Source organism: Antedon bifida, chromosome 5 (genome assembly GCF_963402885.1).
Source record: "Antedon bifida chromosome 5, ecAntBifi1.1, whole genome shotgun sequence".
NCBI classification, from domain to species: Eukaryota; Metazoa; Echinodermata; class Crinoidea; order Comatulida; family Antedonidae; genus Antedon; species Antedon bifida.
In genome coordinates, this window is record NC_136230.1 from 5,834,210 (window position 1) to 5,848,675 (window position 14,466).

Consider the following 14,466-nt stretch of genomic DNA (forward strand, 5'->3'; position numbering starts at 1 on the left):
GTTTTCACTTATAAAAGAAAAAATAAACTGTTAAATTCAACCAAAAACCCATTGAGTTCCAGTCAATATGACTCTTTTTTGCTTTTAATTACAATTTTTCAAGTAAATAATATAATGTTAATAATAATAAATATATGTTTTCGATCCAATTTTTGGTTGAAGTAATAACTATTTAGCCTATTAGGCCTAGGCCTATGTGACATTAAAAAAAATATTAAAATTATATTTTCAGCCAGGGGAACAATTTTTTTTAAACTTACGTCGTTAAAATTATCGTTTTAGAATATCACGATCCTAATACAGTTATTAAATCCTGTTCGAACGTACCAATCGTACGTACGTACGCATAGGAGGCTTAGGCCTAGATACAGTAAAATAGATCTTGTGTCTCTCTGTTTACGCTATTGCCAAGGTAACATAAACCGGAAAAGCGTAAAAACGCATAGTGCGCGTATGACAGAGCGTGGTTCGAAATCGGAAGTGCTACGCGCGCCCAGAGGATACGCCGTACTCGATCGGCGCAGCAGTAGTGAGAAAGTTTATTACAGATTACGCCCTCTATCAGTGAAGGAATCAAACTGACTACTGAAAACAGCAGACGATAGGCCTAGCAAAAATGTCGAAGAAAACTGCTAATATAGACAGAACATCATTTGTTGGTGCTAGAATACCAAGGGAGGTTAGGTTAATGATTAAGAATGTGAAAAAATGTGATAAAGATACGTTTAGAAAGTTGTTAAAAAGTGAGTATCTATTAATATGTAGGCTAGCCTAGCTAGGCTATCCTAGCTAGGCCTAGTAGTAGGCTAGGCCGGGTACTGAAAAAAAGATTAACCTAGCCCTAGCAAGGCCTCTCCCTGCTACGTAACATCTACCTACCTGTCTACTAGGTAGGAGGCGGGGGTCTCTCTAGCCTAGCCCTGGATATATAAGGAAATGTTCAAGTACCAGTGTGCTGCACGTTCAGACCAATATGGTGTAATCAAATAACCTAATTGTACTTAGTTTACTAAATGACAAATGTAATTGTAAATACTGGCTAGCTAGGATGAGAGCAAGTTATGGCCCAGCCAAAGAAGGCTCTTTTTTTTTTGTAAGTAACACTAAAGGTAAAAAATAAGTATTTTACAGTAAAGAAAAATATTAGAATGCATACTTGACTGCTTAAAAATTGAAACATATAAATAATATGATACATTACAATTGAATATTAATTATTAAATTAAAAAATAAATGAAATGAAAACAGTTTGTTTTAATGAGAAAGGGTTTGGTGTTTTCTCCTTATTTGCAGTTGCTGTAACCTCATTTGAAGGACTAACGATAGAAGAAGATGCCTTTGACAACGTATCAACTAAGTTACCAATGGAAGTGGTTCACTCAGTATATGCTGGAATATACACAATCCTCAAGTGTGCACTACGCCTGTCTCATACTACTCTAAAATCTGAGGTACTAATGTAGTTAACATACTCCAGATTCACAGGATGTAACAACAAAAATGGGTCCTACATACAAAAAAAAGACCACACACAATGCTAAAGTATCACACGCAGCTAACCCTAGACATGAATACATGTTTTAGTAATCCTCCCCCTAAATCAAAACGTAACCCTCTAAATATTCTCCCATAGAGTACTAAAGTTCATTAGCACCTTATTCTAGAGGAGTGTGGTACTGTTATGTATACAGTTAGCCTTGTGTGGCATGTTGTATTTGTAGCAATCTCGTTTGGTGGGGGGTGGGGGGGAACATATTATTTATAATGGGTATCAACATTGAAGAATGGGTGTCAACATATATATGGGTGAGTGCTACGTTAAGTCAAGTGGATTGATTAGTTTGATACAATTTCAAAGAAATTTATCAAGCACAATTACTATATATATAGTACATCTTACCAACAGTACATTTACAGTCTGCTGGTAAAATGGCTTAAGTTTCATGTTTAAAGTATAGTTTAATTTGTTACAAAACCTTTATGCTCTAACAAGGGTATCATATAAATAAGTATATCATTTATAAATTTAATGACAAATTGCTTAGCAACAGGGATATTGCATTCTAAGTAAAACCATAGGTCAATCTCTGTGTGGGTATTTAAATGAAAATGTTACTATAAATCATTTAAACATGGTTAGATAGATGTTCTCGTCAATCAGTAAGCTAAAGAACTTGTTCTCTTTCCGAATCATTAAACTAAATTACGTATTCAAATGAATGAATATTTTGGTGTTGTTGTAATAAAATAGAGACGGAACTTATTATTCAAGCTTTGCAGTGGCGGAACCAGGGAGCGGGGGATAAAATGAAGGGCTGAGCTTATTTGATGTCCTATCTTTTGCATTACAATTTGCAAAATTTAAGGGGGAAGGCCCCTTGGATCCACCCTTGCTATGTATGGTAAACAATCATGTAATAGTTGTTGATTCCCCTATTAGGAATTTTAATTTTCAGCTGTTTCTAATCTAATTTCTAATTTTGATAGCTCTCATAAATCACACTTGAAACTTTTTATTTGGAAGGTTACCCCCTACTAACTATGCCCAGTTTCAGCAGAAATTCTTCCTATGTTCACATCCCTGGCTATAGAACTGTAAAATTGCAAACTAACGACTGTACGGCGTTAGTTTTCGCATTTCAAGCTCCATTAACTATTCGAGTTTATTCACATCAATAAAAATAAAATTGAGGCACAGAATCAGTGGATACAGGTATGTCACTATTCCTGCAAGATTTTTCATTGTGTCTTCAAACTCCGCTTGATTTATAGTATATTTAGACACAGCGTCTTGCATGGTTGACTGGATGCTTGACAGTTAAATGTTAATAAAGAATGTATTTTGTTTTGTAAGTAATATGATTTGTGAGGACCACCTGTTTCAAATTCAGGTTAAATTTTACAAAATTTAACAATATAATAATGTTAAAATGGTGAGAAGGGTTAAAAGAGAGCAAAAGTCCCGCCCACACCAACATGTGACCATGATGATTGAGTCTCGTGGTGTTTTGGGGAAAAACCTTATTTCAATATGAAGTTTTAAATAACTTTAAATCACATGCCTTTCTGTAAATATTTGTGTATTCAAATATTGCCTAATGTATGCAACTGTCCACACATGGAAAACAAAGTAAGACAAAATTGTCTATTTCAACATTGTAGAATGTGTGATGCAAAAGACACTGGGTAAAAACAGATAAGATATAAAAAATAATAATAATAGTCAAATTGGCTGGCAGTTTTTGGTTGAATTTAACCATTTATTTATTTATTTAATAATTAGTAAGATTTTTTTTCAACATATTTTGTTTAATTGCTTTTGATTGCTAAATAATAAACAGATCCATGATAGGCTTTTGAAAAACATCCAGAAACTATACAATATTTATCTAACTAGTAAAAATAAACCTTTTTGAAAGAAAACAAGGACAATTTAAACATAACAACATACATATTCAGACTGTAGCATTGGAAAAAATTGATATATTTAAATTAACTTACCATACTGCGTGTGTCAAGTAATATGTTTAATCCTCAAATGATAACATTAAAGACAACGACATGACGATTAAAATTGGTGTCGAACCGTAAATGCGTGTTAACAAAATCCATCTAACAACTTATTACTTTATGATGACTAAAACGCATCAAGGTTAATTAATCTAACCTTGTTAATTAATTAGATCTGAATCATTCCTATAATCACAGTACAGTACTCACTTGCTGCGTGTCTAAAACTGGTTGCAAGTCTGTACTGTGGGGTTATGTAAATATTTCAATGAAAGTTAGAGGATGTATCTTGGAACAGTGGAGTATAGGTTTACAAAGCACATAGACGCTTTATTCTTTTGTTATGACGCTTACTTTTAGAATCTACCATGAATTTGTGTGTGTAAACAATAATTGTATATTTTACAGCTTTCAGATTTGTATAACCTGTATTTCGAAAGTTGAAATGTCTGTTGTTATAAGCAGCTTTCGTGACAGATTTATATTCACACAATGGTAATTCTGATATTATGTATCTTCAAATACAAACTTAAAGCTATACAATTCTGTGTAAAATTAGATTTAAATAGAAAATATTTTCAATAGAAAAATAAAGCCATTATTAGAAATATCTTTCATAAGAAAAATTAAAATGACTATTCAATGATTATTGTTGGCCCACAAAAAGATTACTATAAAACCCACTCATCCACAGTATTAGGCCAAGCAAAACCACAGTACTGTACATCATAAATCACACATACTATACTCCCCAATCCTATACAAAATAAATGTTATTCAATTTAAAAAAAAGAACAACTTTGCAATACTAACCATGCTTGTTTCCCATAATCCTTTTGAACATAAAATGAAGTATAATACCATTCTCTACAAATATTACCCACAATACAACATGTAATGCAGCAATTAAAAGTCCCAACTGAGCAGAAATGCTACAAGTTATTATCTCCAATCATGAAACTCCCAATACAGTACATAATACTTACCCGTAAGAGCAAACGAACAGGACACACATTGAAAACACCGCAGTAAAATCCTATGTAATATTTTCAAGATAATGTAGCTAATTTGCATAGTGGTTGTTTAAACATTTTAACAATAAACTGATTGCGGGTCAAAATCCTATATTAATTTATTGGAACCTATTCAGATCAATATGTTTGATATGATTTTTAGACAGGAAGGGCAAAGTCCATTAATTATATAGATAAAAAGGCGTGTTTAATGTTAAATTTATTTACATTGAAGATTCCCTTGTGTGTTCAACACCTAGGTTGGTTAAAACATTCAGTGAGTTTTCCCATCCATCCTCTGGAATTTGATTTGATTTATTTCGATACCATACAGGACAGACATAAACAACAACAATCATTCATGGCATGGTACCAGGGATGGCCCTCTAAATTCCCAGAAGAGGATTTACATTCTGAAGAGTCCCTTTAGCTATTGAATGATTTCCAATCCTAATTATAATCACTGAAGTTCTGTACTATACAATGAAACTTGCATGGTGGATGTTGTTGGCCAATAGCCTCCTAAACAGATATAATCCAGCTTAATCTTCACCCAGTCTATCTAAGGCTTTTCACCTAAACTTAATTTTCATAGCACTAATATTAATAGTTGTCTACTTTGAACTGGCAATCTTAAAATGTATATCTTCTCGGATAAGGACTATAAACCGACCAGTGTACAGTTCGTACACTTTAAAGAACCCAGTTCATTATTCGAGACAAGTAGGGCTACCCTGGTGTATTGGTTCACAAAAACCACCCACTGTATCAGGGAGATTACCACCTATCTGATAGGACAGTGATTAATTTACTATTGGTAATTCTTGGCTACATGTGACTAAATAGGTAAAATTAAAAAATATATATATATATATAGATTTCCATTCCCCAGTCCTTTTTTAAGGCATTCCACCTGAACTTTATTTTCATTAACTCACTTTTTAAATTTAAATTTCCCAGAACTGGATTCTCATTTTCCTATGGTCCTATCATGGCGCTATGAAATTAATAGCTGTATGGTCTCAAATTTGTTTTTACTGATGTACTCACAAAAAGGTTCTTTCCAGAAAAACCAGTGGCCAATCCAAATCCAGAGTTTTAAATACTTTTTTTGCTTTCTTTCAGGTCTTCAAGGAGGACTTAACAGAGTTAAAGTAAGAAAGAAATTTCATATACCAGTGTTTTATTGTACTATTATGTATTTGGTTAATACAGTAGCTGACCGCTTACCCAGTTGTAAAACTGTCCTTTACCCCAAGAAGAACATGTCTCTAAAGCTCTGTCTAAAATATCAAACTTTATGTGACAAAAAATGTGATGTGCCCATATATGGACATGATGATGTCATATCACTATCATATTTAAGCATATCACTACCACATTTTTTGTCACATAAAGTTTGATAGTGTAGGCACCAGTGAGCCTCAAACAGTTACCTACCTAAATGGTTGATGATTTGAACCTTAAACACATCTCAGCTCCAAATTAACACAAAACTATTGATGCACTGAAAACTGCCATCCATCACTAAAATTCTCGTATAAAGTTGCTTTTGATTAGACTACAGAGCACATAGACTATTATACCAATATCCTGCCTAAGAAAACATCTTGATCAGGCAATTCATAAGTGGTCGAGGAAATGATTTCAAAATGAAAAACAGGAAAGGGGGGTGTGTCAATACACCTTGAAATAATCTATGTACATATTCTTTAATACCCCATTGTATTGGTTCAACTATATGAGGCCCCTCGGGATGTAAGGGCTATCCTTTGCGGCGTATGAAAATTATGGTGTTTTTTGTTGCTTTTTATCAGTATTTTTATAGAAATAAATCAAATGTGTTAAATATGATTGTAGATTAATTTGTATTTAATGCTTTTTTAAACAGGATTCCTCAAGAGTATATTTCTGATCTTGCTAGTGCAGTATATGGATCCAAGTAAGTTTTTTTGTATTCAATAAAACAAAAGAAAAACTGTACTGTAGGACTAGCCAAGCTTAACGGGCAAGGCACAGGTTTACCCCCTTCCAGACAAAATGAAAAATTGATATCCAAAAATATATAGTTCTCTTTTCTTTTTTCTAAAAAATAACAGAAATCACAGTGGCAGAAAGCCGTACTGAAAAAATGTTACGCTCACCTCAGTTATAATCCCATCCAAAATTTGGAGTAATTTTCCTGTGTAAGGATTAGGATAGGATTTCGTATTATTAATGATTGGTGCATATAATTAAAGTCTCTATCAAACTTTATGTGACAAAAAAATGTGATGTGCCCATATATGGACATGATGTTGTCATCAATACCATATTTGGGCACACCACAAATTTTTTGTCAAACTAGTTTGATAGTGTAGACAGAGCTTAAGTTATTTATATACTGAAACATCTTGTCCCTATGAATTGTATACATTTTCCTATACCCATGTGTCTTTCAGTATCAACATTAAAATAGTCTGTTTATTTAAGTTACACAGACATTTGGCCTTCAGGTATTAAATAAAAACTGATATAATAATTTAATGCCAAATTTATTTATTATGTTATAGACGCACTTTATTAGATGAAGCCATATCAAAACATGGAAGTCATCTACCAAACCTAGACAGATTTAAATGGAGAACAGATGTAACAATTTCAACAAGGTGAGAAGGTTAAATATCACTAAAGGGTTTAATAGAGTATCATAGCGCTCCACATATACATTAAGGGGGGGGGGGGGGGGGGGGTTGGAAGTGATCACATAGCACAGCCAAAGTAACAATATCAACAAGGTGAGAAGGTTAAATATCACTAAAAGGTTTAATAGAGTATCATAGAGCTCCACATATACATTAAGGGGGTGGGGGAGGAAGGGATCACATAGCACAGCCAAAGTAACAATATCAACAAGGTGAGAAGGTTAAATATCACTAAAAGGTTTAATAGAGTATCATAGCGCTCCACATATACATTACGGGGGTTTAAAGGGATCACATAGCACAGCCAAATCAAGGCCATACAGATAAGAATGCTGTTTTCCAAAGCTATTCATATAAGCTGAACTTTTTATTTGTTATACATTTGCGTTTTATACAGTAGAACCTCTCCTTTGGGACATCCCTATTCAGGTGATATGTGAAATATGAAAAGGTGTATTATATGTTTTAACGCTACAACCAACCCCTATTATTCTTTGAGGAAATAGATTGAAAATAAACATTTGAATAAGCAATCAAATAAAGTCTTTCAAAACAGTATTATTATTAAATCATTTTTTTAATGATTGCTTTTACTTTTAATCTCTGTAGACTTATTAACATAAAAAAGATGAAAGTTTTTCCAGTATGAGCAACTTATTTATTTTTAAAAAGTAGAAAATGGTACTAATATGAGATCCGGGAATGCAATCGGTTTTCATTCAAGTATTACAAACTATGATGTGATTATGGAGGTTCGCAACCTTCTATTGCCATTTTATTAATATCCTAGTACTTATTTTTTATTTTTTTTTGGTGAATAGATTACAAGTTGAAAAAAGTATTTCATCCTCTTTAAATATGTTTTTGTCCCACTAGTAATTTAAACCGTGTACTTGAACCTACAATACTGATGGAGATGAGACTGAGTGATGGCGCTGTTCACAATTTTGAGGTTTGTAAAATATTTTATGTTGCATTTTAATTCTAAACACACATTCACTGTATACTATACTGAGTACATGCACAACAAAGTTGATCAAAGATAGTAAGTTCACCTACATTGGGTTTGTAATAAAAACAAATTATTGAAATGTATTTGATATTTGCGCATAATAGAAGGAAAAATCATATTCATATATAAAATATAAATTATTGTTTTTAAATTGTAAAAACTATTGGTTGTAAATTTATTGCTATTATAGCGATGCAAAAGTAAATTGCTCTATGAGAAGATTCATTATTCATTAAAAAAAATGAAATATTTATGATGGAAATACACAAAATAGATACCACAAGTTCAGATTCAACTTTATTTATCCATGGAAGCAGGGTTGTTCTTCACTGGGGCCGTAACTTGTAATAGTATAGCAGATAACACTAGAATCAACAGTTAGCATTTTCTTAATTATTAGCAATAACTGATGATCAACCTTAAAGCTCTGTTTACACTATCAAACTAGTTTATTATGACTGTATTGATAGCTCAATGTAGATTATTAAATTCTGCCCTCTATTGGTTGGACCACCAGACCAGTACTCTTTTAGACAACATTCTTTAGGGTGATTTAAGCTCTGTTTGCACTATCAAACTTAATGTGACAAAAAAATGTGATGTGCCCATATATGGACATGGTGATTTCATATTACTACCATATTTAGGCATATCACACTTTTTTGTCAAACTAGTTTGATAGCGTAGACAGAGCTTTAAACAATTTAGGTAGGTCTCATTTGAAATTTATTTCTCTATTAGCGCATTGTATTTTTATTTTTTGGCTGAGTAGTAATTGGGCAGTAGGCATCAGAATCGTAAAGGGCTCATTTCAACATCTGCTTGTTTCACCGGTCATCAGAAAGAAGCATTATTATCAATCAGTATTCGCAAATGATTATAATAGAAATAATAATAATAGAAATTAAATTTAAGAATTTCCCTTTAACTGTTTTTTTTTTAGTGATTAACGTGATTATATAACAATTGCTATTCTCACTCCTAAGGACAATCAAAGCATATTGATTGAAATGCAACTAAATATACGTCATGTACCGCATACTTTATATCAACATATTGATTTCGCCATGCAAACCTTCAAACTATAAATTGCTATCATTTATCCATGACCATGCCGAAAATATTCTACTGCAGTTACTGCATTAACTACATCTTGTTTACTATTTAATCTGTTTTATTATTTAATTATTTATCTAGCTTTATAGGGTGGGATTATCATACATGATGAATACCTCATAATCTTCAACATCTCAACAACCTAAATTATAAATTATTACAGTACAAAATGTAGTTTCTGCAGTAACTGCATTAGCATAATTTTGACATTATCCTTTAACTTAGCTAGCCTATCATTCTTAAGTTAATAGAAAATGTTATCAAAATATTCTATTTGTATTTTAATATTTACATAACTATCCAACCTGTCATATCATATTCTTTATATAATAATATATAGATTTAACCTTTCATATTTATATAACGACAGAATGTTATATAAGAATACCCTCATCGAAGTCAGATGTCTAGTTCTTTCTAGCGTGAAGTTGTGTTTGTGTATTTTTTTAGGTCTTTTATTAACTTGGCAATCTTAATACATGGCTTAATGCGTTAAGCTTAAGCAATTAAGTGTAATCTTTGGAGACTATAAACTAGGAGAAAGTGGATATATCTACAGCTTAATACATGTTAACAAATCTGACATTAAAAAAAAGTTATGTAACTATAAACTATAAAGGGCAATTTACACAGACGAGCAGTAATGGTTCATTAGTCAGACTCGCATATCATTATCCAGGTCAATATGTAGCCTTTAATCTAAATAATATTCAAAATAATATTCGTTTTTTATATAATAGTGCTTATTGCACAATGCTTCTAAGCGCTTCACATTATTACCCCAGTCATTTTTTGCATCAAACACGTATTGAAACATACTCCCATAATGCAGCTAATAATCAGCGCAAAGTTGTGTCTTGATCTAACCGTGTACCCATTTATACAGCTGGGTGGAGAGAGGCAAATGTAAGTAAAGTATCTTGCCTAAGGATACAAACAATGCGGCGAGAATGGAATTCGAACCACGATCTCACGATCAGTACACTGCGCCACACGCCCTAATTTAATACTGTATACGGCCAACCCATATTCAGGAGACACCCCTATTTTAAAGAGATAATTTGTTTGGTTACAAAGGTGTCCCCTTAATAGAGGTTCTACTTTAGTACCCTAATATAATTACAGGTAAACATATATTTATTATATAAGCTAACTAACTATAGAATAGGAATTGTGATACTGTAATATTTTGACAACCGTACCCACTGAAACCCTGGTCCTATCATGGAGTGGTCGGTCATATGCATGGTCCTTAATTGGACGGTGATTAAGCATGGTCCTTAATTGGACGGTGATTAAGCATGGTCCTTAATTGGACGGTGATTAAGCATGGTCCTTAATTGGACGGTGATTAAGCATGGTCCTTAATTGGATGGTGATTAAGCATGGTCCTTAATTGGACGGTGATTAAGCATGGTCCTTAATTGGACGGTGATTAAGCTATATTTTATTTACACATTGCAAAACAGTTTGTACGACCCTGACCTAGTTTGTCACAATTAATACTTTTTTTTATATATTTTATTTTTAGGTCCCTGTATCAAAGTTTCATGAATTACGCTATAACGTGTCTTACCTCTTAAAAGAAATGGAAGAGATGGAAAAACGAAGCATTTTGAAAATACAAGATTAAATTGTTAAATAAATCCATATTCCTTTATGTGGATTAGTTAGTAGGGAGATTAAATATATTTGACCAAAATTTAGCAAAAACATATAAAGTATAAAAGTATAAATCCAAAGGCAAATTACTGAAAAATGACAATGATGTGGGTATCAGTGGCTGGATCTCAATGGAGATACAAAATAAAATAAGCACTAAGCTAAAAAAAATGACAATGCTGTGGATATCAGTGGCTGGATCTCAATGAGATACAAAAAAAAATAAGCATTAAAAAAATGACAATGCTGTGGATATCAGTGGCTGGATCTCAATGAGATACAAAAAAAAATAAGCATTAAAAAAATGACAATGCTGTCAGTATCAGTGGCTGGATCTCAATGGAAATACAAAATAAAGTAAACACTGAAAAAATGACAATTCTGTGGGTATCAGTGGCCGGATCTCAATGGAGATACAAAATAAAATAAGCAAAAAGCTATGAATCAAATAAAGTAAAACAGGCAGAAAAATTAGCAGAGCTTTCGGAGGTAACACTAGCCCTTCATCAGTATGAAATTATAATATATTATTTCAAATTAATTTTCATCTTTTTATAGTGTATATAAGTTTGAAAAGTCTTGTCCTGTAGACATTACATTTTCTTTGTAATCAGTACTAAATGAATAAATAAATTAGTTACTGACCTAACTGACAGTTTCAGTGCTCATTTCATTTAATTTTGGTTTGTCAAAATAGATATAAAAATATCGTATCTTCAAACCAGATGAACATTTTCAATAACAATACTCTAGTTGATCAAACCTAGTGTACTACCAATTTTTACAATCATTATGAAATTATTATTATTATAAAATTATTATTAATTATTATAATATAATTACTCTATATAACAAGATATTTAATTTAGTTGGACAATTTATATAGAAAATAATATCTATTTTTAATTTCCTAAAACCATTTTTTTAAAATCATTAGGAAATTGTTATTATTGATAATATAATAATTATTGTATTTAACAAGATATTTCATATAGTAGGACAAATATAGAAAATAATATCTATTTTTAATTTCCTAAAACCATATAGTGTGCCCCACATCAAGGTGAAGCTTACATAATTTCAAAAACACTTTTAATTATGGTATGATTAATATTGCAATGTTGAATCCTAAAAGCGTCTAGTGTAATATCAAATCTGATTGGATGGCAACTCATTACGCACTAATTCTTGAGTACATACGCATGACAGATCAAATTGATACGCCATTATCTTACCTTCATTATTATTTTATTAAAAGAAAATAGTTTTTCTCAATTTTTTTGTTAAATACGTCATTTTAATATCACATAATAATTATTCACTTTGACCAAAAATTGGATCGAAAAAAAAAAAAATTATTTACCTAAAAAACCTGTAATTTAAAGAAGTAAAATTGTCTGTCAGATAATAGGTTTTTGGTCGAATTAAACCTGTGGTTCCCACTAGAACGCAACGACGTATCTATGCAAAGTGCTGTATTGCGTAATCACAAGTGGGAACCGACGACACAATAGTGCTGCAAACATCGTAGGTTTGATTTCACGCAGGCGGGGGCAAACACTATTATTAGAAGGGCATTTTCTTACGTTGCGTGGATTGCGTTGCGTCGCTAGTGGGAACCACGCTTTAACCATTTATTTGTTCTTTATATAGTGATTACCTTTATTAAAACTACAAAATAGCCTATTCAAAGTTTTATTTTATTAATCTTAATTTTCCATGTTTTGCGGGGACAATACAAGGTGGGATCTCTGACGACATACTTTTTGTTATACAGTACTTGTAATAATGAATGAAATTGAAATGGTAATGTACACAAATTTGCTATTACTCATGATAGCAGGTGTTATAATAATAAAATAAACAACATTGTATATAATCACTGTAATTGTTATGATATCATTTCAATGAATAGACAAAAGAAAAACACATTTGGCTTCACAGTATGTTGGTTAATACTGATAAGATACAGATATTTAAATCCAAAATGTCGACTTATCTATTTGGCTTGCATATTGCTGATTAAAATAATTGACCTATTTTTTAAATTTTAAATTGGTTAGTAGTTTCTAAAGCTCTGTCCACACTATCAAACTTTGACAAAAAAATGTGATGTGGTCATATATGGACATGATGATGTCATATCACTACCATATTTGGGCACATCACAACTTTTTTTTGTCAAACTAGTTTGATAGTGTGACAGAGCTTAAGACAGGTTTTGCTGTTATTGGACAGGAGATATCGGCTAATGTAATTGCACGCACGCAATTGCATTTATACATTTTCATCAAAATATATAATGATGTTTTTATATATTAAGTCCAAAGGAAAATTACCGAAAAATAGCTATGCTAGCTAAAAGCTAATAATAACAGTACAGTGCCTTTTCATAATAAACATGTTCAAAGAGGCTTTACATATGAATGAGTTCATACATGGACTTAATCTCTGTCTACACTATCAAATTAATTTGACAAAAAAGTGTGATGTGGCCAAATATGGTAGTGATATGCTCAAATATGGTAGTGATATGATATCACCATGTCTATATATTTTGTTTTCAAACTAGTTTCTGTTATTGGACAGGAGATATTGGCTAATGTAATTACACGCATGTGATTGCATTTATGCATTTACATCAAAATATATAATGTTTTTATATATAGTAATATTCCAAAGGAAAATTACTGAAGAATAGCTATGCTAGCTAATAATAACAATGCCACATTTATACAGCCCCTTTTATAATAAACATGTTCAAAGAGGCTTTACATATGAATGAGTTCATACATGGACTTAATCTCTGTCTACACTATCAAATTAGTTTGACAAAAAAGTGTGATGTGGCCAAATAATATGGTAGTGATATGCTCAAATATGGTAGTGATATGACATCACCATGTTCCATATATGGGCACATCACATTTTTTTGTCACAAAGTTTGATAGTGTAGACAGAGCTTTAGATGTTACACTTTTAATGCCACGTATTGTACTGTAGGTGCAGCCAACTACTATTTCATTTTATTAAAGATGTATTGTCCCCAAAAACATGAAAAATGAAAATTAATTAAATCAGACTTTCAATATATTGTTTTGTAGTTTTAAAAAATTAATCACTTTCAATAAAAAAAAAAACGAAAAAACATAATGTTTTCACTTATAAAATGACAAAATAAATGGTTAAATTCAACCAAAAATCCATTGGCTGGCAGCCAATTTGACCATTTTTTGCTTTAAATCACATTTTTTCAGGTAAATACATTTTTTTTGGATCCAATTTTTGGTCAAAGTGGATAACTATTGTGTTACATTAATCTGGAATATTAAAAAAAAATGTTTAAGAATTATTTTTTCAGGGGGACAATACATCTTTAACATTCGAATAAGAGGCACTACATCTCTTATTCAATAGCAATGCAAAATACATAAGATAAACTAAATCTCTGTCTACACTATCAAAAAAA

General features: G+C 31.6%; 1 protein-coding gene across 1 annotated transcript; it reads left to right on the plus strand.

Moving 5' to 3' along the window:
- Window positions 1-578: 578 nt before the first annotated feature.
- On the plus strand, window positions 579-11,637 carry LOC144843123 (COMM domain-containing protein 5-like). Its single transcript, XM_078699849.1, has 7 exons — window positions 579-743; window positions 1,294-1,451; window positions 5,649-5,677; window positions 6,415-6,465; window positions 7,076-7,171; window positions 8,084-8,159; window positions 10,867-11,637. The coding sequence occupies exons 1-7, from the start codon at window positions 617-619 to the stop codon at window positions 10,966-10,968; spliced, it is 639 nt and encodes a 212-aa protein (XP_078555975.1). The 5' UTR covers window positions 579-616; the 3' UTR covers window positions 10,969-11,637.
- Window positions 11,638-14,466: the final 2,829 nt, after the last annotated feature.

Coding starts and splice junctions, on each gene's coding strand:
- LOC144843123 (XM_078699849.1), top strand. CDS start 617: ATGTCGAAGAAAACTGCTAATATAGACAGAACATCATTTGTTGGTGCT. Junction 5,678..6,414: donor GAGGACTTAACAGAGTTAAA/GTAAGAAAGAAA, acceptor TTTTTTAAACAG/GATTCCTCAAGAGTATATTT. Junction 6,466..7,075: donor AGTGCAGTATATGGATCCAA/GTAAGTTTTTTT, acceptor ATTATGTTATAG/ACGCACTTTATTAGATGAAG.